General features: G+C 43.2%; 1 protein-coding gene across 1 annotated transcript in view; it reads right to left on the reverse strand.

The window, feature by feature from the left end:
- Window positions 1-3,143: 3,143 nt before the first annotated feature.
- Window positions 3,144-20,508, reverse strand: part of GAP43 (growth associated protein 43) — an 81,359-nt gene continuing 63,994 nt past the window's right edge. Inside the window, exon 3 of the mRNA XM_056858522.1 lies at window positions 3,144-3,895. Coding sequence (XP_056714500.1) covers window positions 3,807-3,895 — 89 coding nt within the window. The 3' untranslated portion in view covers window positions 3,144-3,806. The remainder of the gene's footprint in view (window positions 3,896-20,508) is intronic.

The raw sequence follows: 20,508 nt of genomic DNA on the forward strand, positions 1-20,508 counted from the left end.
ATCAAGTGTGATTTTGTACAATGTTACTAGGGCACCAAAGCTCTTGTTTCCAGGCCTTCTTAGAAGCCAGGGTTTTTTTTAAAAAAAAGGCTGCCAGATGATCTGGTGACATTAATCAGGGCAGTGAAAGGGCGCCGCTTGGAGGATTTATGAGCATCTTAAGAGCTCTTTTACAGAAGGGGCCTTAAAAACGGTTTTCCAGTAATACAATTAAACTGTTTGCTCTCACAACTAATAAAGAGAACAGCAGACCCAGACAGCTATACCTGCCCTGGGCTATAGTGCCTGTCAGGTCTCATCAGATGAAGAAGGCTGGCCCTCCTAGTCAGACTGAACACCAGAGAAAGTGTAAAATGCTGCACGGAGTCATTGTTCAGGGACACTGGTGATCTTCAGCTAGATACCGGTATGTGGGTGGGTAGCTTTCTCAAACGAATGGTTTTGGTCCCAGTAAAACAGGCAGTTCTAGGATTTTAAAACAGTAGTCATCAGATACTTTATGCAGATAGAAATTGGACAGTCCACTAGCACCAGCAAAGAGGATTAAGGTGGGAATGTAAAATCCTTCACTTCTGAACTAAAGCTAACCAGTGCATAACTGGGATACAGCAAGAAATCTATGGGCGAAAACGCATAGTCGCTTTAGCCTCCTTTATTCCCTGTTTCAGCCAGGATTCAGCCAGGATCGAACGCATGTTCGGCGGAACACATGCGTTCGATCCTGGCTGAATCCTGGCTGAAAAAGGGAATAAAGGAGGCTAAAGTGACCATGCCCTGACCTGGATGGCCCAGGCTAGCCTGATCTCATCAGATCTCAGAAGCTAAGCAGGGTCGGCGCTGGTTAGTATTTGGATGGGAGACCACCAAGGAATACCAGGGTTGCTGTGCAGGCACTGGCAAACCACCTCTGTTAGTCTTTTGCCATGAAAACCCCAAAAGGGGTCACCATAAGTCAGCTGCAACTTGATGGCACTTTACACACACAAAGCGACCATGCATTTTCGCCCATTCACAGCGGTCATTTTTCATCAGTTGCTTACTGTAGAAGTCATGTGTTTCTGTTAGAATTGAGAATGTGCTATTACCTGAGCTGAGCCAGGATATTGTTCCATATAGGTCCACAGCTTTGCCCAACTGTTTGTTCACTAACCCTTTGTGTTGCTTTCTTCTTGCCATCCCAATTGCCCAAGCAAAATGTTCCTCTCTTTTCATGATATACATCATGCTGTCAGTGGAGGGTGCTGTATAGCTACGGGAAGGGGAGACAGTAGCTGCTATAGTATTTGTCAGCTTCCAAAGATATTATTTTTTAAATAGTAGCATAGTGTTGAATGGATGTTTCCATCCCTTCATTCATCCTTTGTCCATTGTAATTTCATTTTAAGAGCTACCATAAAAGCCTAAGCCAAATACTCTTTCAATGTCAGACACAGTATAGGGAGACCCAGGTTACAAATATAAAAGTTAAAACAATTTTGATGCATATTGTAGGCTGTCTCCCCAAATCCTTTATTTCACATTTTTTCTGTTTTCCAAATCACTTATGATGAGGTTCTTGTCAAGACTGGGACACATTAAGGGCTGAAAATTGAAAGTAGAATCAAAGATGGCAACTCGTAAAATCAGTAGTTGACCCAATGGAAGAAGTTGATGCCCACAGGGCCCTGCCAAAGCGGCCAGCGATAAATTGATGGTTATATATTTTGAACCTGCAGTCATAAATAATAAGGCCAGGTCAGCTAAGGATTAGGAGAGGGAGATCAGCACAATATTTATATTGGTGTGAAGGTCATCAGTAAAATCTGCTGTGTAACAGCAATCCTTTGCTTATTCCACCTTTAGAGAAAATGTACAGGGAAACTGCAAGGAAGCTGTAGAACTATCTATCCCTTGACATTTGTGTCAAACTCCTGGCAACCACAAGATGAGAAATCCTGTAGGCTTACATTATACAGCTCAGACAGAAAACAGGAAGGTAGCGCTTCAAAGGCATATTTTTCAATACCTAGCCTCGAGCTGTTTCAAGAAATACTGAACACCTTTCTGGATAAGACTGATTTTCCTACAGCGATAAAAAACAAGCAGACTTCATTCATATGTGGTGGAAGTGTGAAAGAGCTATAACGTTCTGGACTGAAATCGTGAAATATCTGTCTGTTGGAATGGAGATTGATATTCCATGTAAACCTAAGATACTTTTGTTAAATTTAGCCCCTAACCTAACTAAAGATAAATGATGTATGGGGTTACACATGATAACTGCTGCCAGAATAACTTTTGCCAGACATTGGAAACAAAAAACAACTCCAAAGATAGAGGAATGGTTGGTTAAAGTAAAAGAAACATATATATTAATTAACAAACTGTAAATAAAATGGAAAATCTTATAATCAAGGGTGGGAAAGGACAACTTTCTGCGATGACAGTCTAGCTATTTTATAGAGGACTAAACTGTGAAGCTATAATATAGAAATTCCTCTGATTATTCTGTTGGCCATAGTGCCAGGCTTTTCAGCAGTTTCTGTTTCGAATGATCAGTTGGTTTGCAAAATCCTAGTTGTCCCCAAATCTGTACCCAGTTATGCTGCAATCTTCAACATACTCACCTGCAAGTAAAGACCCTAAAATACCACTTAGGTAAGTACCACTAAAATATTGGAGAACTTAACTTCTTCCTTAATGTGGTTAGCATTGCACAGTTATTCTCTTACCACTGAAAAGAAGATGTGATTACCAAATATTAACTGCAGCAGGAGAATTTGAGAAATAAGACTCTAGCCAAGTTTGGTTATGCCATGCCTTCCTGGATGTCTTCAGTTTTCATAGATGGAAGATGATCAGATTTGTGCATAAAACATGTATACTGGGATGTACAAATGGCAGCACTGGAATGAAGTATTTTTTATCGTTCTACATATAGTAAGATTTTGGGTTTTGCAAATGCACGGGAAAATAGCACTACTGTGACCAGTCCTATAACAAAACAACTGCAGACATAAGGATGGGCTTCAGATTCAAAAGTGCCACATGACAATTGGCACTTGGCTGAAATTCAGAACATAACCACCCTCTTCCATCTTTATATGCAACACACAGACCTTGATGGACTCTGAAGTGTTACAGAAATCAATCACAATGATATCATTATAATTATTCTCCTTTATTATCATTCTTCAGTTTGAAAAAGGAGCCAGGAGTCACAAGTAACGCTAATTGGCACATTTGCTTTATTTTTTAAAACAAACTGGGGTTGTATTTTCATTCTGTTTTTCTTTGTTTGTTTGTCTCCTTTAGTTCATTCCATCATCACATTGAAAAAGGGAGAAAAGAAAAAATGTTTGTTCTTTTCTTTTTCTTAACTCACTCAATGGGTTTGGACTCCTCAGATGAACGTAACATTGCACACACACTTGGAACAGAGAGAGAGAGAGGGAAAGAGAGAGAAAGAGAGAGCGCGCATTCGTGGCGGGCAGACAAACACACGCACGCGCAGACCAAAGAATTCTGATACAGTGCAAGAATTTTCCCAAAATGATTGGATCATCATTACCAAAAAACTCGCCATAACAACACCAAGAAACAAAATGTTTAAGCCACACTGTTTGACTGGGATTTTTCCTGCTTTTTTTTTTTCTTTAAATGTTTGCCACACAGAGAGAAAAAGGGTTCTGGGAGGGAGGAGAGGACAAAGGGGACAGACAGACTCACAGGTGTGAGTGGGAGCAGGTCAGATGGGAACAAGGAAGGGAGGGAAGGTACGGGGAAGAGGAGGGAGGGAGGGGCAACGGGGAGTCATTTCTTAGTGTTCAGGCATTTTCTTGGTCCGCCTTGCTCTCATCTTCTTTTGCTTCTTCCTGCTGGGCACTTTCAGAAGGTTTGGTTTCTTCTACAGCATCTAAGAGGCACAAACACACAGCCGTTAAGGGCATGCACGGAACAAGTCTAGTTTCATTAGGAGAGCGGGATGACCATATTACAATCACAAAGTGCCTGGCTCCTGTTTCTAGGCTCCAAAAATGTGTTGCTTTTCTTCATCTTGGGAACTTAGCATGGTGCTCTCCTCCTACTTCCTGAGCCCACCAGTCTGTGCCTCGCCAGCTTTTGGACATAGGGATCCTAATGGAATTTAGTACAATTGTGAATATGGGGCAAAGAATAAATGAGTTCACTAAACACAATTAAACTGTATACTAGCATGTCTGATGTGTGCGGATGTGGGGAAATGTGGCAAAAAGCACTAGATACACTACATACTAAAATTGAATGACTAACTCTGGCATTATCTAGTGGGGGAAGGAACAACTGGCACAGTTGAGGTAACACACACCAGAATGTGGTCTGGGTTAAACAAGAATCCAGTCAGAAGAGCAAAGATATATGAAATCAGTCCAAGAAGCCCTGATATATTCTTATCATGTCTCTGCAAAGGGTTATTTCTTGTTTTGCTTCAATGTACAGCTCTATTAATGTAATATAATATCCTTTGGGAAATTCTTTCCTTTTTGTTTGTTGAATTCATTCATGCTAGGTCACCTGGAATATAGGAATTTTAATCAACTACATTCCTTGTGTTTTAGTTCAAAACCCACAGGAATTCTATATTGTAAGCAATATATTATAAAGAGATGGTACTGGCCTACAGGATTTCAAATAATAGCCTAATAATGGTGATTCCCAATTGGTGGCTGTGGAATAAGTTTGAATGAATTACAAGATGGCTGGCCACATATTCCCATCAGACTTGCTTCCTCTCCTGTGAGCACAGTAAAATACAAATAATTGGAAGACCCACTTCTGTTTCCTTATACATTCCCAGTTTCTAGCAAGGTCAAAAATGTTGGTTGACTCTTACATGCCAACTAAACCAAAGACCCTCCTTGACTGATGAAAAGACGTTTATTCCCCTCTAGAGTAAATTAGGATCTAGTTAGAGCAGTTCCTTGGCAGAACAGGCTTCCTCAGGAGGTGATGGGCTCTCCTTCTTTGGAGGTTTTTAAGCAGAGGCTAGATGGCCATCGGACAGTAATGCTGATTCTATGACTCACTATGAATTTAGGCAAATCATAAGAGGGAGGTAGGATTGCCAGGTCCCTCTTCGCCATGGGCAGGAGTTTGGGGGCGGAGCCTGAGGGGGCGGGGTTTGGGGAGGGGAGGGACTTCAATGCCATAGAGCCCAATTGCCAAAGCAGCCATTTTCTCCAGGTGAACTGATCTCTATTGGCTGGAGATCAGTTGTAATATCAGGAAATTTCCAGGCACCACCTGGAGATTGGCAACCATAGAGGGAGGGCAAGGAGGGATGAGCCAGTGCTCAGCTCTTATGGCACTTTCTTGTGCACCCAGAGTAATGCCAATTGCCACTTCAGGGTCAGGAAGGAATTTTCCTCCAGGCCAGATTGGCCCAAGGATGCTGGAGGCGTTTTGCCTTCCTCTGAGCATAGAGCAGTGGTCACAGGGGCAGTGGGCAGGAGGTAGCTCTTTATTTCCTGCATTGTGCAGTGGGTTGGACTAGATGATCCTTGAGGTACCTTCCAGCTGTATGTTTTTATGTTTCTCGTGCTGGGACGTTCTGGCTAGGACTGCCATCCTCTAGTTGGGGCCTGGAGTTCCCCTAGAATTACAACTGACAGATACCAGTTCCCCTGGAGGAAATGGCAGTTTTGGAGGGTCAATTCTATGGACTCACACACCCACTGAGTTCCCTTTCCCCCAAACTCTGTCCTCCTCAGGCTCCACCCACAAATCTCCAGGAATTTCCCAAGCCAGAGTTGGCAACCCTATTTCTAGCACCAATGTTCTTCTTTATTCTTGAAATCAATGAGAAATCCTCTGCATCAAAATACAGATGTAGTTAAAACATAATCAACAACCCCTTTCTCTACAAACACCAACTTCACTATGTGTTTCCTTGAAAGGCCAAGGATGGTACACATACAGGTTTTATCAGTAAATGAATGAATATTATGAATAAATACAACCCTGATTGCTATAAAGCAGAGGGAAGCAGGAGGGGTAGCAGTTCTGAGAGAGGAGAGCATTCCCAGCTGCCTTCACCTACGCTGTGTACTAATGGCTTGTAGGCTCTGCTCCAAGTCCTTCTCCTGCCCTACATTGGTGAAATTAGGTTGAGTGGATTTCCGAGTAAAAGCCGTCTCTTGGGATTGGCCGAGCTCCCTTTGACTTGCCAAGATTAATTAAACTGGAGCAGACAACAGCACATTGCCACTGATCTTTTCTTGTGGTTGGTGGCTTTGGGCTTTATTTTTGTGGGCTTGTTGTTTTTGTTGGTACTTTTGTGGGATCTTTAAATGATCAACCACAGTGCCAGTAAAAATAAATCATATCAGCTCTCCAGATTCTTTACAACAGCCCCAGGAGATTAGTCCTTCACGGTTCTCATATTTATAGCTGACAGTGCTCACTCAAAAACAACCATCTAGTTCCCCTGACATTCATCGCATCAGCCATTTGACTGGCGTATATCCACCTTGACCTTTGTGGTATCTCATTGTATTAGAGTCACTTAAGACAGTATAGCACAGCATTTATTTCTGCATGGCCTTTTGGAGTGTGAAACATTCTGTAAATGTGTGTTTTTAACTTTTTATTTCTAACAATGTTTAGGCTTGTGTAAAATCATGAATGGGATGTAGAATGGTATAATACAGCTCTATCTTGTCAGATCTGGGTAGCCAAGCAGGGATGGGAGACCACCAAGGAGGACTTTGCAGGGGAAGGCAATGGCAAACCACCTCTGCTTAATCACTTGCCTTGAAAACCTGCAGCTGCAACTTGATAGCACTTTACACACACAGTATCACGAGCATATGTGTTTAGGATCAAGTGATACGACTGCATTTTCCAAACATAATCTAAATTCTGCTCACAGCCAGTGTGGTATAGAGGACAAAGTGTTGGACTAGGATCTGGAAGGTGCAAGCTTGAATCTCCACTCTTCCATGGAAGCTCACTGGGTGACTTGCCAGCTACTCTCTCTCTCTCTCTCTCCCTCTCAGCCTAACCTTATCTCTCAGTGTTGTTATGAGGATAAGAATGAAGGAGGAGACAAATGTTATAAGCCATTTTGGGTTCCCATTGGGTAGAAAAGTGATGTATTCCACACTTTAAGCATTAGGTGAGCATTCATTTAACAAGGCTGCACCAAGGTCAGAGGTACTAGCAAAGATAACCTATCACAAGAGAAAGAATGATGGCCAAAACCACCCTCTGGAGCAAGATAAAACAGGTCTCTCTTTAATATTTATTCCTACTAGAAAACATTTACCATCTGCTCTGACCTCAGCCCAAAAGGCCCCTGGGTAGCTAACATAACTCACAAGTAAAACACATACAACTCCAAAAAGCAGCAGACATCAAAGTAATCATTACCAAAATTAAAAAAAAAATGTGATATAGCAAATCAGAGAAGTAGCAACTAAGGCTGTCGATTCAGCAAATTCGGCAAATTTCTGGTTCGGCACCCTCCTCTATATAAGAGCCCTGAAGGGCTGTCGTATAGAGGAGGGTGCTCAACCAGGAATTTGCCGAATCGACAGCCTTAGTAGCAACAGCGCAACTCCCCAGATGGAATAATAGGAAGAGTTTTTATGGCCTTCCTCAATGAGCTTAGTGAAGTGACCAAGCAAGTCTTCCCAGGCAGAGCACTTTAGAAAAAGACTTACTCTTCACCACTAGAGACTTCATGTCTCAGAACAGTACACCTGGAGCAGAGCTTCAGCTTAGCAAGGAAGGGGGCAGAAACATTATTTCGGGTATTCTGGTCCTCAAAATCTATTCATGCTAGGGTTGCCAGGTCTGGGTTGGGAAATATCTGGAGTTTTGGGGGGTGGAGTCTGAGGCGGGCAGGGTTTCGAGAGGGGAGGGACTTCAATGCCATAGAGTCCAGTTGCCTAAGCAGCCATTTTCTCCACGGGAACTGATTTCTATCACCTGGAGATCAGTTGTAATAGCGAAAGATCTCCAGCCACCACCTGGGGGTCAGCAACCCTAATTCATGCGCAAGTTTTTCTACTTAACAAATTCTGCACCAATTCTTTTCTCTTTTTTTCGCCAAGTGGTCCTATTCTTTTCATTGTGACCAATCTAAATCTGCTTTGGTAAGAGTGTTATTCTTATGATTCACTGTATACCCAATCTAGGATCTAGATATGATTTTGAACATGGTCGCCCTGCATTCGGGGGCACCAGAGCCGTGGACTACAGTCACTGATTAATTCTCATACAAGCACATCTTGTTTTGATGTAAAAGCTGCCGTTACCGAATCTGAAGGGCAAACAGGAAATACTTTGGTGTAAAAAGATGAAAATATAGTTTGTAGCAGATTAGTCCTACTAGCTTGCTATGTACTAGAAGCTGCTAGAATTCAGCTTCTTAGGAACAGAAGTTTCATTTTCCACTTCCAGTTCAGTTTGGATCCTACTAGCAGGCAATTCGGGTCAAGGTTCCCTCCCAATGTTCCTTTTACAGTTATAATAAAGTTACCAGATGGTTATGTACCTTTTCTGTGGCTTCCTTGTCATCAGGGCAGACTGGGAGGCAAAAACGGCCCTGGAAAGAGCCTCACTCCTAATGGAACAGGGAATAGGAAGACTAGGGTTCACACACACACCCCAACAGAAGGGGGAAGGAAGGGACAGGCTGCTACAGCTTCTGCCCAGCTTGCTCCCATCCTCATGGTGCTAAGAGGGAGCAGCCAGGTTGCAATGGAAGAAGCTCCCACTGGCTTCTGCAAGGCAGAGGCCACCAGCTTGTGCTGGCAGCTCATGTCTTCCTTGCACAGCATGGCGCTGCTGGCTCCTGAAAAGCAGGGCAGGCAGATTGCATCTGCCTCACATAGATCGGGGCCATTGGCTCCTGCAACACAGGGACCAGTGGCCTGTGGCAGCAGCTCTCGCCAGCTTGGCAGGGTCCACCAGGTCATGGCAGTGGTGATGCCCACCTGCTTTGTGTGGGCTGCTCCATAGGGTTGCCAGCTCTGGGTTGGGAAATACCAGGAGATTTAGGGGGTGAAGGCTGAGGAGGTCAGGGTTTGGAGAGGAGAGGGATTTCAATGCCATGGGTTCAATTGCCAAAGGGGCCGTTTTCTCCAGGTGAACTGATCTCTGTCGCCTGGAGATCAATTGTAATAGCGGAAGATCTCCAGCCACCACCTGGAGGTAGGCAACCCTAGAAATACTTGGAAATTTTGGGGGTGGAGCCTGTGGAGGGGAGGGTTTGGAGAGGGGAGGGACTTCAATGACATAGAGTCCAATAGCCAAAGCAGCCATTTTCTCCAGGTGAACTGATCTCTGTCACCTGCAGATCAGTTGTAATAGCGGGAAATCTCCAGCCACCACCTGGTAACCCTACTGCTCCGACATCAGGAAAGCCTCAGCATGGGGGCAGCCCTCCAAGCCCTCATCCCTCCGGGTCTTTCCCCTAAGACAGACTTAATGACCAGACTGTCTCTGCTCTTCTTAATATGTAACTCTGGTGAAAAGTATGGGAGCCTTCTGAAGCACATAGAAAAATTCTTTGTGGACTAGAAAATACACAAGGTACAAGAGCTTGACCTAAGCAGTGTCTTGGGCTTCATTGGAAATCACTTCAGAGTACTTTAGTTCAGTGAACCAAACCTGAGACATAAGGCTACTCAGTGGTGAAGAATTTAACCTGCGTGCCCCAGCAAGTGTGAAAATTATTCAGCTAGACTGGAGCTTACTTAGCAGTCAATAGCATTTCAGATCCCCACAGGAAATATTTAACCTACCTTACAGGATTGTTGTGAAGATATAATGGAGGACAGAAGAATGATGTAGGACACTTTGGGTCCCCATTGGGGAGAAAGATGGGGTATAAATGAAGTAAATAAATAAATATTATTCAGTGTCTGTGTGGCAACCACCTTTGACCTAGCCTAGCCTCTGCTCACACCAGCTAAATTTGATAACAGTCCTTATGGAGATATCGTGACTATCTTACAAAATCCTTTTTTACAAAATATAGAAAACAATTCAATCAGACAGCATAAGACATCCAATAAACAATGTAATTGTTATAGAATTAGAAAAAAACCAAACAAGGGGACCTGCAACGACTTCCAGGGAGCATCTTGTTTTCGCTACCCCACTATTTCCTCTATTCCTTCCAAGAAACCCCCCATAGCCTCTCCTGATTTCCTGCTTCCTTCTCTCCTTCCCATCTATCTGCCAACCTACCTTTATCTGGCCCCCTATTCTTTAGCTTTTTTTCCTTGCCTTTCCCTGGCAGGTTCTCCCCAGCACAACCATGTTGTGCAGTGCTACTCTCCAGTCTGGCCAAGACCCAGTTTTGCAGTGGGAAACCCTTGAAGATTTGAGGGGGCTTCACTTTCTCCTGTATCCCTCTCCTCACACTATTTCCTCTTTCCTTCTTCCTGGCAGGTCCCATACCCTCACCTTTCTATGATTCCTTCTCTCCTTCCCACCCACAAAACCAGCCTACTTTTTATCTGCCCCCTATCTTCAGGTATATTTATTATTTGTTAATTTTGTTTATGCCCCACCATTCTCCACAATGAGTACCCAAAGTGACTTACATTATTGTCCCCTCCTCCATTTTATCCTCACAATCCTAAGAGGTAGGTTAGAGTCCGTGACTGGTCCAGGGTCACCCAATGAGTTTCCATGGCAGAGAGGGAACCCAAACCTGGATCTCCCAGATCCTAATCTGAAACTGTTGATCGGTAGCAAGCAACCTGTCCTGGGTGACTCGCAATTCAGGTCACAACAAATCTCCTGGTAGTTGCTGGTGGCCCTGGCCCTGATGAGTCTTCCTTGAAAGGCCAAAGCAGTTCTGGAAAGGGCCTTGCATTCTCTTCCTGCTTTTTACTGACATAAACCAAAGCTTGAATGGCGCGCTGCTGTGGTTTCCTAACAGCCATCGAGGGAATCCATTCTGAAAGTTATAGGTGCTGCTTCTGTTATGGGGGGGGGGGAGTTTAGATTTTTTTTTTTTTTAAGATTTCAGGTTTTTCTGCAAACCTGGAGCTTTTATCAAGTTTCTCCAGATTTAGGCATCCACAGGTGTGGCCACACTGAGTATTAGATGTATTGAAGCAAACAAAACTGCCTAAGCCATGACACATTAATGCAGAAAGTGTATTGTAAAGATGGAAAGTGATACACACAATAAGCATTATGATAGACTACCATCCTGTTCTCTTATAAAAGCATCCTTTCAAGCCATTCCTACATACTACAGTACTAATCCCTATTATAAACATGCCTTCCCATACATTTCTGTTTTGCCCATTCTGTGAAATACTAAGATTGATATAAGAAATGATAGAAAAACATAATGCCTTCTACAAATATAACCAGGGCCCATCATAAAGTCTTTCTATGTATCTTGCTGAATTACAGCACCTGGCACAGCAGTGCAATTCCCCAAACCTGAAGATGTTGCATAATTACTTGTTCTGTGGTTTGAATGATGAAGCCCTGCAGAAGTCCCTGTTTGAAAATAAAAAGCTGCTCCCATTTCAAAATGCACAGGAAGAAGCACTGTCCATCAAGGAAGCAGCCGCAAGCCACCCACCAAGTGCATTTGACAAGACGTCCACCTTGCTGTGAGGCCAGCTGACCAGAAATCTGATACACAACCTGTGTCTATTTATATGATGCAGCACAACAGCACCCCTCCCAAACCTAACAGTTGCTGTGCAGAATCAGAGACCCAGAGACCCAAACAAGTGCCTCCAGTGCTGTTTAAATTCATGGACAGCCCCACAAATGATGGCCATGCTAGTTTAGAGATGCACAGGGCTGCTTTTGTAACCAGATGGAACATACTGAGTGAGCCAGGTGAAGGTGAAACTAGCCACTTTCAGGAGTATAGCAGAAATGGTGAAACTAGCCACTTTCAGGAGTATAGCAGAAATGATGTTAACTTTGTACCTGCAAAGCAGCTGCAACACATTCTCTGTGTGTATGTTTGTGTGTGTGTGTACACACACCAAAACATCAGTAGAATCATAGAGTTGGAAGGGATCACCAAGAACATCTAGTCCAACCCCTGCACATTGCAGGAAATTCACAACTACCTCCCTCCCACACCCCCAGTGACCCCCCTACTCCACACCCAGAAGATGGCCAAAAAAACAACAACCCTCCAGGATCCCTGGCTAATCTGGCCTGGAGGAAAATTGCTTCCTGATGCCAAATGGTGATTGGCACTACCTTGGGCATACAAGAAAGGGCCACAAAAGCCAAACACTAATGATGGCCAAAATGCCCTCCTTCTCATGAATTGCCTAAGGTCATAGAATCAGCATTGCTGACAGATGGCCTTCTAGCCTCTTCTTAAAAACCTCCAGGGAAGGAGCACTTACCATCTCCCAAGGAAGCCGGTTCCACTGAGGAACCACTCTAATTGTTAGAAAATTCTTCCTAATGTCTAGATGAAAACTCTTTTGATTTAATTTTAACACATTGGTTCTGGTCCGACCTTCTGGGGTAACAGAAAACTCGGCACCATCATGACAGCCCTTCAAGTACTTGAAGATGGTTATCATATCCCCTCTCAGTCTTCTCCTCTTCAGGCTAAACATACCCAACTCCTTCAACCTTCTCCTCTTCAGGCTAAACATACCCAGCTCCTTCAACCTTTCTTCATCGGACTTGGTCTCCAGACCCCTCACCATCTTTGTTGCCCTCCTCTGGACACGGTCCAGATAGTCTACATCTTTCTTAAATTGTGGTGCCCAAAACTGAACAGTACTCTAGGTGTCTAATGTTGTCATTTGAGAGTGTACTGTTCATTATGATGAACAAAAGCCTCTAATTCTCACACATGATGCTTTTCTGTATGGTTTTGGGGCTGACCTGAATTGCAGTTGAATCAACAAAATGACTCAAACATAATAGAATTATTCCCAGATCAATATGGAGGCTCTGGCCATTGTGGTTGGGGTGAAGAAATTCCATGATGCTGTCTATGAATAGCCATTCATTATTGCCAATGAACATAAGCCATTGTTGGGACTGTTTGCCTCTACCCAACAGACACCTCAAATATTGTCACCATACGTGCTTCATTGGGCAAGCATTTGGAATGCATATGACTCCATATATCATTGCACTTCCAATGCAAAAACAGGCAAAGTTAGTTAGTTTTATTGTTACGGTCATAGACCAGCACAGTAAAAACAGGCAAATATTATTTGTAGGTTCCTGTCACAAACCTGAGAATTCTAGCTCTTCTCATTGCAAAGATATATTTAAAACTATTTTTAAAGAGAAGCATGCATTAATCATGGTTGGAACCATTTTTTCTCCCAAACTTGGGAGAACTTGTGACAAATTCACGATTTGCTTTTCTCCCAAATTTGAAGGTAACAAATTGAATTATACAGTTGGTTTACCACAGAGTAAATGTATCTTGTTGACTAATAGCAGTTTAGGTACCCAACATTTTATAATGAAGTAATGCAAATGATGGTAAGCGTGTGTACTAAAACATGCGTGCTAGCCAAGATGCTTCATTTTCCTCCTGTTAAAATGCGCCTTTCAAGTGCATCTTTCCTTCCAATTAATGGACTATGTGGGTGGGGCAGTTCATTGTACTGGTCCCAAGAGATGCTTGCTGTTTTCTGACCCAGTTATGCGCTCTACAAATCCACCTAGGCAAGCTCCTGCTCCAACCTTCTTCATGAATAGATGGAAGCTCAGTTTGGGCTTCTTCTCCCTGCTTTCATCTACCTACAGCCTGTGGAAAGGCTCCCCCCCACACACACACACATCAGCCATTTATTCATGGAAGGTTTTGCATTGGATTTGCCACTCTTTAGATTCAATTTCCCCCCATCCATATTCTCAAAACTCAACAATAAGCCGCCATGCAGAGTTTTGAGAATTCAGATGGGGGAAATGTGCATCTATAGAGTGACAAATCCAATGCAAAACCTTCCATGAATAAATGGCCATCATGTGCCATGAGGGAGGCAACCAAGGGAGTGAGCTTTCATATGCAAGAGGTTGTTAAGGGGAGCTAGAATCTCTGCTCCATTGCAAGGCATCTCTCGGCGTCTAGACACCAGCTGCCTGGTTGCCATGGAAACACTCCAACTTTGGCTGATGGGCAAGAGCGGTAATGTCTCTCCAGAGAAATTGGGGGGGGGGAGGGAGAGAAATTGAGATGCTCTTTGTGAATACGAAGGCGTAACCCTATTACAACTGTGTTTACTTACTGGTAACAGGGGAAAGCCAGAGCCACCCATTTCTCTCCACAGCCGCCTTCCGCTACAGAGGCAGCTCTGGGATTTGAGCGGACATCTGGGACATGCCTCGCTGCTCATTCCTGCTGTTTCCCTCCCCCATCCTCTCTCCCCCTGAGTGCTCATTCAGTACATCAGAGCTTCCTCCATCATCACAGACACCTTAATTGTATGGAAAGGAACACCCCAGGGAGGGGACGGCAGACTGTCAGGTGCATTGAGTGCTGTTCTGAGGGAAGAGCCCCCCCCCCCTGATGGATGCCCCTCTCTCCTTCTCTACTGGCACTCCAACTTCTGAGAAAAATGACACACTGCTTAGCTGGCAACACTTCTAACATCCTGACGGGGTATTTCATCAGTGCACTTGTTTTAGTGAAGTCAGCTGTTAAGTGAGAACATGCAGTACTGTGGGATGGGATGAAGAAGGGCAGCATGGGCCGACTGAATCTTTCAGGTGTCCTGTACAAGTCCACTTCCACACAAGATTCAAAGTTAGGAAGACCACGGTATTGCCTCCTTTAAACAGTACCAGCTGGTCTACCAGTTGTCAATGTAGAGGAAAGAGGAGTGTGTGAGAGGGTGGGGTGCCCTTCACTATGGTGAATATGGTGGTAGTTTGTGGCAGAATGAGTATTTAATCTCATTAAGAACATAAGAAAGGCCCTGCTGGATCAGACCAAGGTCCATCGAGTCCAGCAGTCTGTTCGCACAGAGGCCAACCAGGTGTCTCTAGGAAGCCACAAACAAGATGACTGCATTCGCTGAGTTTTCCTTCCAGCATTCTCAACATTCTCTGAGTTTTCCTTCCAGCAAATCTTGCTGTTGACCAAAGCTGTGGGTATTCTTCGAGCATAAAAAACACCATTGACTAAAAAAAGAATCAGCACTGAGGAACCTTGCTTAGCTTGCGTACCAGTCCATTTCCACTTACAATGTGCAAAACTTTTAAAGTTTAACCCCATTACAATTGCATTCGTTTTCTGGGGAAAGCCAGAGTCAGTCAGTTTTAAATACTTTTGTCCTCCTTTCTTCCATGCTTTCTTCCTTCTGTCTTGCATTCCTTCTTTTATTTGTTTAATATATTTTATCCAGCAGAGAAAAAAAAATTTCCAATGTGACTTCCAAACATAAAAATTACCAAACCCCCATAAAATTCACAATAAAATTAATAAAATAGCAAAACAAAACTAAAAGTGAGAGTTATAGTGCAATCCTAAACATTACACCCTTCTAAGCTGATTGACTTAAATCCTTAATAGGATTTTTAAGTCCACCCTTCTAAGTTCACTGAATTCAATGTTTAGAAGGGTATAACTCTGCTTAGGACTGCACAGTAAAATACCAGCAACTACAAGTTAAAATGTTAAAGATGGAGCCATCAATAAATTTAAACAGCTCAATCAATCAATCTTTATTAAAAACAGTCATACACCAGCACAGCTCTTCAATCTAAACAGATCATTGAGAGAGTGGATAGAGATAATAAGATGGTAAAAAAAAGAACACCCAATAAATTGCTATAAAACACTTCCAAAATGCCTGTGGAAACAGGATGGTCTTGACCTGGCATTGCATGGTTGCTGAATTTGGTGCCAGGCACAGATTTATGAGGAGTGAATTCCATAATCAAGAAGCCACAACAGAAAAGACCTTGTTTTTGGTAACCACTCTTCTTATCTCTGATGGGAGGAGCCTACGATGCAGAGTCTCCTACAATGATGTAGCTTATCAGCCAGGTTCCCATGGCAAGTTCATATATTTATGTAGACTAATAAGATGTTTTATTAAGACAGTATATAAGCAAATGAAATAATAAACATAAGTGGATTCTATAAAAGTATGAATGGCTAGGATCATTCCATGAAAAAGAAAAAAAATAACAAGAGTATTCATATCAGTTGGATGGCTTTTGCCTAACAGCCCATTCCTGAAGGGGAGCTGAGGGGCCTTTGGAGCCGGTGTGACCCCATGCCAGCGTAGGTGCCACTTTATCATGAAAAAGGTGGCACCTACGCTGGTGTGGGCGCAAACACGCTGATGTCTGGACGCCGCCAGGCACTGCCGCCAGCACAGCCTTGCCAGTAGGGATTTCCCTTTAGGCAGCTTTCATAGCCCTTTTGCCCCAGGAATGCCCCCTTGAGCAGCAGCAGGGCTGCACCACCTTTTCCAGTGGCGCAGCCCTGTGGTAGGCAATGGGGGATTTCCCCCCTTTCCGTTTTTTTTTTTCATTTTTGATTGTCTCTTTTTGCCTCCCAGACACCACACATCTGTCCCCCCTTTCTGGATTGGGCTGTTAGCCTCAGTCTGACCAATTGAGCATATATAAGAGAAAGGTTATTCTGAATCAGATATCCTGTGTGCTGTTTTCGACACTCTCGGTTACATAGTAACTCTCGGTTACATAGTAAACCAACTATTGTGAGTCACTTACCGTGCAATTTTATGTATTCAGTATCGAATCCCACTTTATTCCGTAGGATTTAATCCCAGATGAGTGTGCATAAAGTGATAGAACTCCCCCCGGATCACTGGATTAGGAAAAAAAGGTGCTGTTGATACAGGACGATCACAGTATCCTGTTTTTAAGGTTGTGCATTACTAGCATATGGCATTAGATGGGAACTGTGCAAGTTGCTAGCAACATTTACAAACAGTACAAAAATGTGCTGGTGTACACATGGCCAAGCCAAGCCACACCTCAAGACTGCATTAGAACAGCATTCAAACTAGAATTCACATGCTTGGGGAACAAAGCTTGATTTTTTAATTTGTTTTTGTTTTTTACAATTACTTCATTGAAGAATGGTGGTGTCCCCCCCGCCCAAACCCACATTGGGACTTTTCAGTATTTTGTTCCATTTTGCTCCCCCTCCGTTCCTTTTATGAATATGGAAAATTACTGGTTATCAGTTCTTTTGCCTTTATACCAAAATACCTTTATGTCTTCAAGTCGGTTAGTTAGCTTCATCCTGTACACAAAAACAGAAACCTTTTGTGGAGGTCTGGAAAAATATTTTTAAACCTTTACTAAAACAAAACAAAACAAAAAACCTAGTTTTTTGTTTTGTTTTGTTTTAGTAAAGGTTTAAAAATATTTTTCCAGACCTCCACAAAAGGTTTCTGTTTTTGTGTACAGGATGAAGCTAACTAACCGACTTGAAGACATAAAGGTATTTTGGTATAAAGGCAAAAGAACTGATAACCAGTAATTTTCCATATTCATAAAAGGAACGGAGGGGGAGCAAAATGGAACAAAATACTGAAAAGTCCCAATGTGGGTTTGGGCGGGGGGGACACCACCATTCTTCAATGAAGTAATTGTAAAAAACAAAAACAAATTAAAAAATCAAGCTTTGTTCCCCAAGCATGTGAATTCTAGTTTGAATGCTGTTCTAATGCAGTCTTGAGGTGTGGCTTGGCTTGGCCATGTGTACACCAGCACATTTTTGTACTGTTTGTAAATGTTGCTAGCAACTTGCACAGTTCCCATCTAATGCCATATGCTAGTAATGCACAACCTTAAAAACAGGATACTGTGATCGTCCTGTATCAACAACACCTTTTTTTCCTAATCCAGTGATCCGGGGGGAGTTCTATCACTTTATGCACACTCATCTGGGATTAAATCCTACGGAATAAAGTGGGATTCGATACTGAATACATAAAATTGCACGGTAAGTGACTCACAATAGTTGGCTTACTATGTAACCGAGAGTGTCGAAAACAGCACACAGGAGATGTGAACTCTACTGAGAAGGATATCTGATTCAGAATAACCTTTCTCTTATATATGCCTTGGAGGTTGGGGATGGGGAATAGAAACTCCTTCAGTAGAAGCACCTGCATGATTTTGGCTGCCAAGTATGGATTTCTAACCACCACAGCTGTGAAGTATTTTGCACATTGAACAGCTGGACTATGTAGGCCTGGATATGTTTCCAGCTGTGGGATGACATCTGGCAGCTGGTAAGGAGATGCTTTACATGAGTTTCAAAAAGCTATTGCTACCCAATGTGGTTGTGCTCTGCACAGATCATTTTTCCCCAGCCCTTTGGAGTATTCTGGAAGGTGCTTTGAGAGTGCGGTGTAAGCAGTTAAGGTAGCAAGATGGATGCTTGAGATCCCTACTTTTTATAGAGATTGTGAGTCAAATGCAGCCTGGAATGGTATAGTTCAGGAAGGATTGTTCTGTTTCATCTTTTGTGAATCAGACTGGAGTTTGCTGTTTGGGATAGAAAGGCAAAGATCACCCTTAGCTCGGGTTGCCAACCTCCAGATAGTAGCTGGAGACCTCCTGCTATTACAACTGCTCTCCAGCCAATAGTCAACAGGATGGGCTATCCAATAACAAAGCAATAAGGTTTGGATTTCAGAAATCTGACAATAAGCAGAAATCTAAAAATAGAGAAAAATGAAGCTGAAATAAACGTTAAGCATTACACAATGACACATTATACAATGCAGAAATTACATACTTACAGCAATAGTCCTTATACCTTTTTGTGTAAAGTCCCATCAAGTTTCAGCTGACTTAAGGCAACCCGGTAGGGTTTTCAAGGCAAGAGAAAAACAGAGGTGGTTTGCCATTGCCTTCCTCTGTATAACAACCCTGGTATTCTTTGGTGGTCTCCCATCCAAGTACCAACCAGGACCAACCCTCCTTAGCATCTGAGATCCGTTGAGATCAGGCTAGCCCATCCAGATCAGCCCCCCCCCATACCTTTATCAAAGCATATTTCTGAAATGTTTCATTACAATACATCCCTAATTACCTGAGTAAAAATGCCCTCCTGAATAATACAGTTTTGCCTAGTATGTGAAATGCCAGGATGGTGGGAGCCTTCCTAACCTTCTCAGCAAACCATTCCACAAGATAGGGGCCACAACAGAGAATACACATGCATGGGCAGTACTTGATTTTGCTCGATTGCCGGGTGGAAACTGCAGAAGGCCCTGCTCCAATGTGTGAAGTTATCAAGGCAGAGTATAGTGAGGGAGGCAGCCCCACAGATATGAGGAACGAAGGCTATGAAGAGCTTTATATAGACAATATCTTGAATTGAGTCTGGTAACTGCTGGGCAGGTAAAGGAGTGACAGCAGAGTGAGAGTAATATGCCTTCTCTGCTTAGCTCCTGATAATAACCTAGCTGTGGCATTCTGTACCGACTAGAATTTCTGAGTTGACTTCAAGGGGAGACTTCTGTAGAGTGCATTACAGTGGTCTAATCGCAATATTACCATGGTGTGGATTCAAGTAGCCAGATAGGCCATCTCAAAGTAGGGGGCCATCTTCTGGACTAGACTCAGTTGGAAGAAAGTAATTTGTTTGTTTGTTTTTGCATTAACTTGTTTCTCCAACAGCAATGTTGAATCCAGTATAATCTCTGGACCCTTAACTGAGTCAGCAAGAGTCAGCTGAACCCTATCAAAAATGGGCAGCAAATTGTCTTTCAATATCTCTGCAGTCCTAACCAGCATCACTTCTGTCATGTCTGGGTTCAGGTTCAGTTTGTTCACATTCAGCAATTTAACCACAGCAGTCGGGCATTGGGTCAGGACCTCTACTGCATTATCAGGGGATTTGGATTGTGAGATATAAAGCTTTGGTCACATTATGAGAAGACAACAGTCACAGAAAAAGACAATAATGCTAGCAAAAGTTGAAGGCAGCAGGAAAAGAGGAACACCCAACATGATATGGATTGATTCAATCAAGGAAGCCACTGCCTTCAAGGCCTGAGCTAGGCTGTTAATGATAGGATATTTTGGAGGTAGGTTTGCCAGCTCTAGGTTGGGAAATACCTGGAGATTTTGGGGGTGGAGCCTGAGGAGAGCAGGGTTGGGGGAAGGGAGGGACTTCAATGGGGTATAATTCCATCGAGTCCACCTTCCAAAGTGTTCATTTTCTCCAGGTGAACAGATCTCTGTCGTCTGGAGACCAGTTGTAACAGTAGAAGATCTCCAGCCACCACATGGAGGTTGGCAACCCTATTTGGAGGTCATTAATTATTAGAGTTGCCATAGGTCGGAAGCAACTTGACGGCACTTAACACAGAGATGAACACATAAACACATGAAGCTGCCTTATACTGAATCAGACCCTTGGTCCATCGAAGTCAGTACTGTCTACTCAGACTGGCAGCGGCTCTCCCGGGTCTCAGGCAGGAGTCTTTCACATCACCTACTTGCTTAGTCCCTTTAACTAGAGATGCCAGGGATTGAACCTGGGACCTTTTGCATGGCAAGCAGATG

The sequence above is a fragment of the Euleptes europaea genome, chromosome 12 (assembly GCF_029931775.1).
Source record: "Euleptes europaea isolate rEulEur1 chromosome 12, rEulEur1.hap1, whole genome shotgun sequence".
Classification (NCBI taxonomy): domain Eukaryota; kingdom Metazoa; phylum Chordata; class Lepidosauria; order Squamata; family Sphaerodactylidae; genus Euleptes; species Euleptes europaea.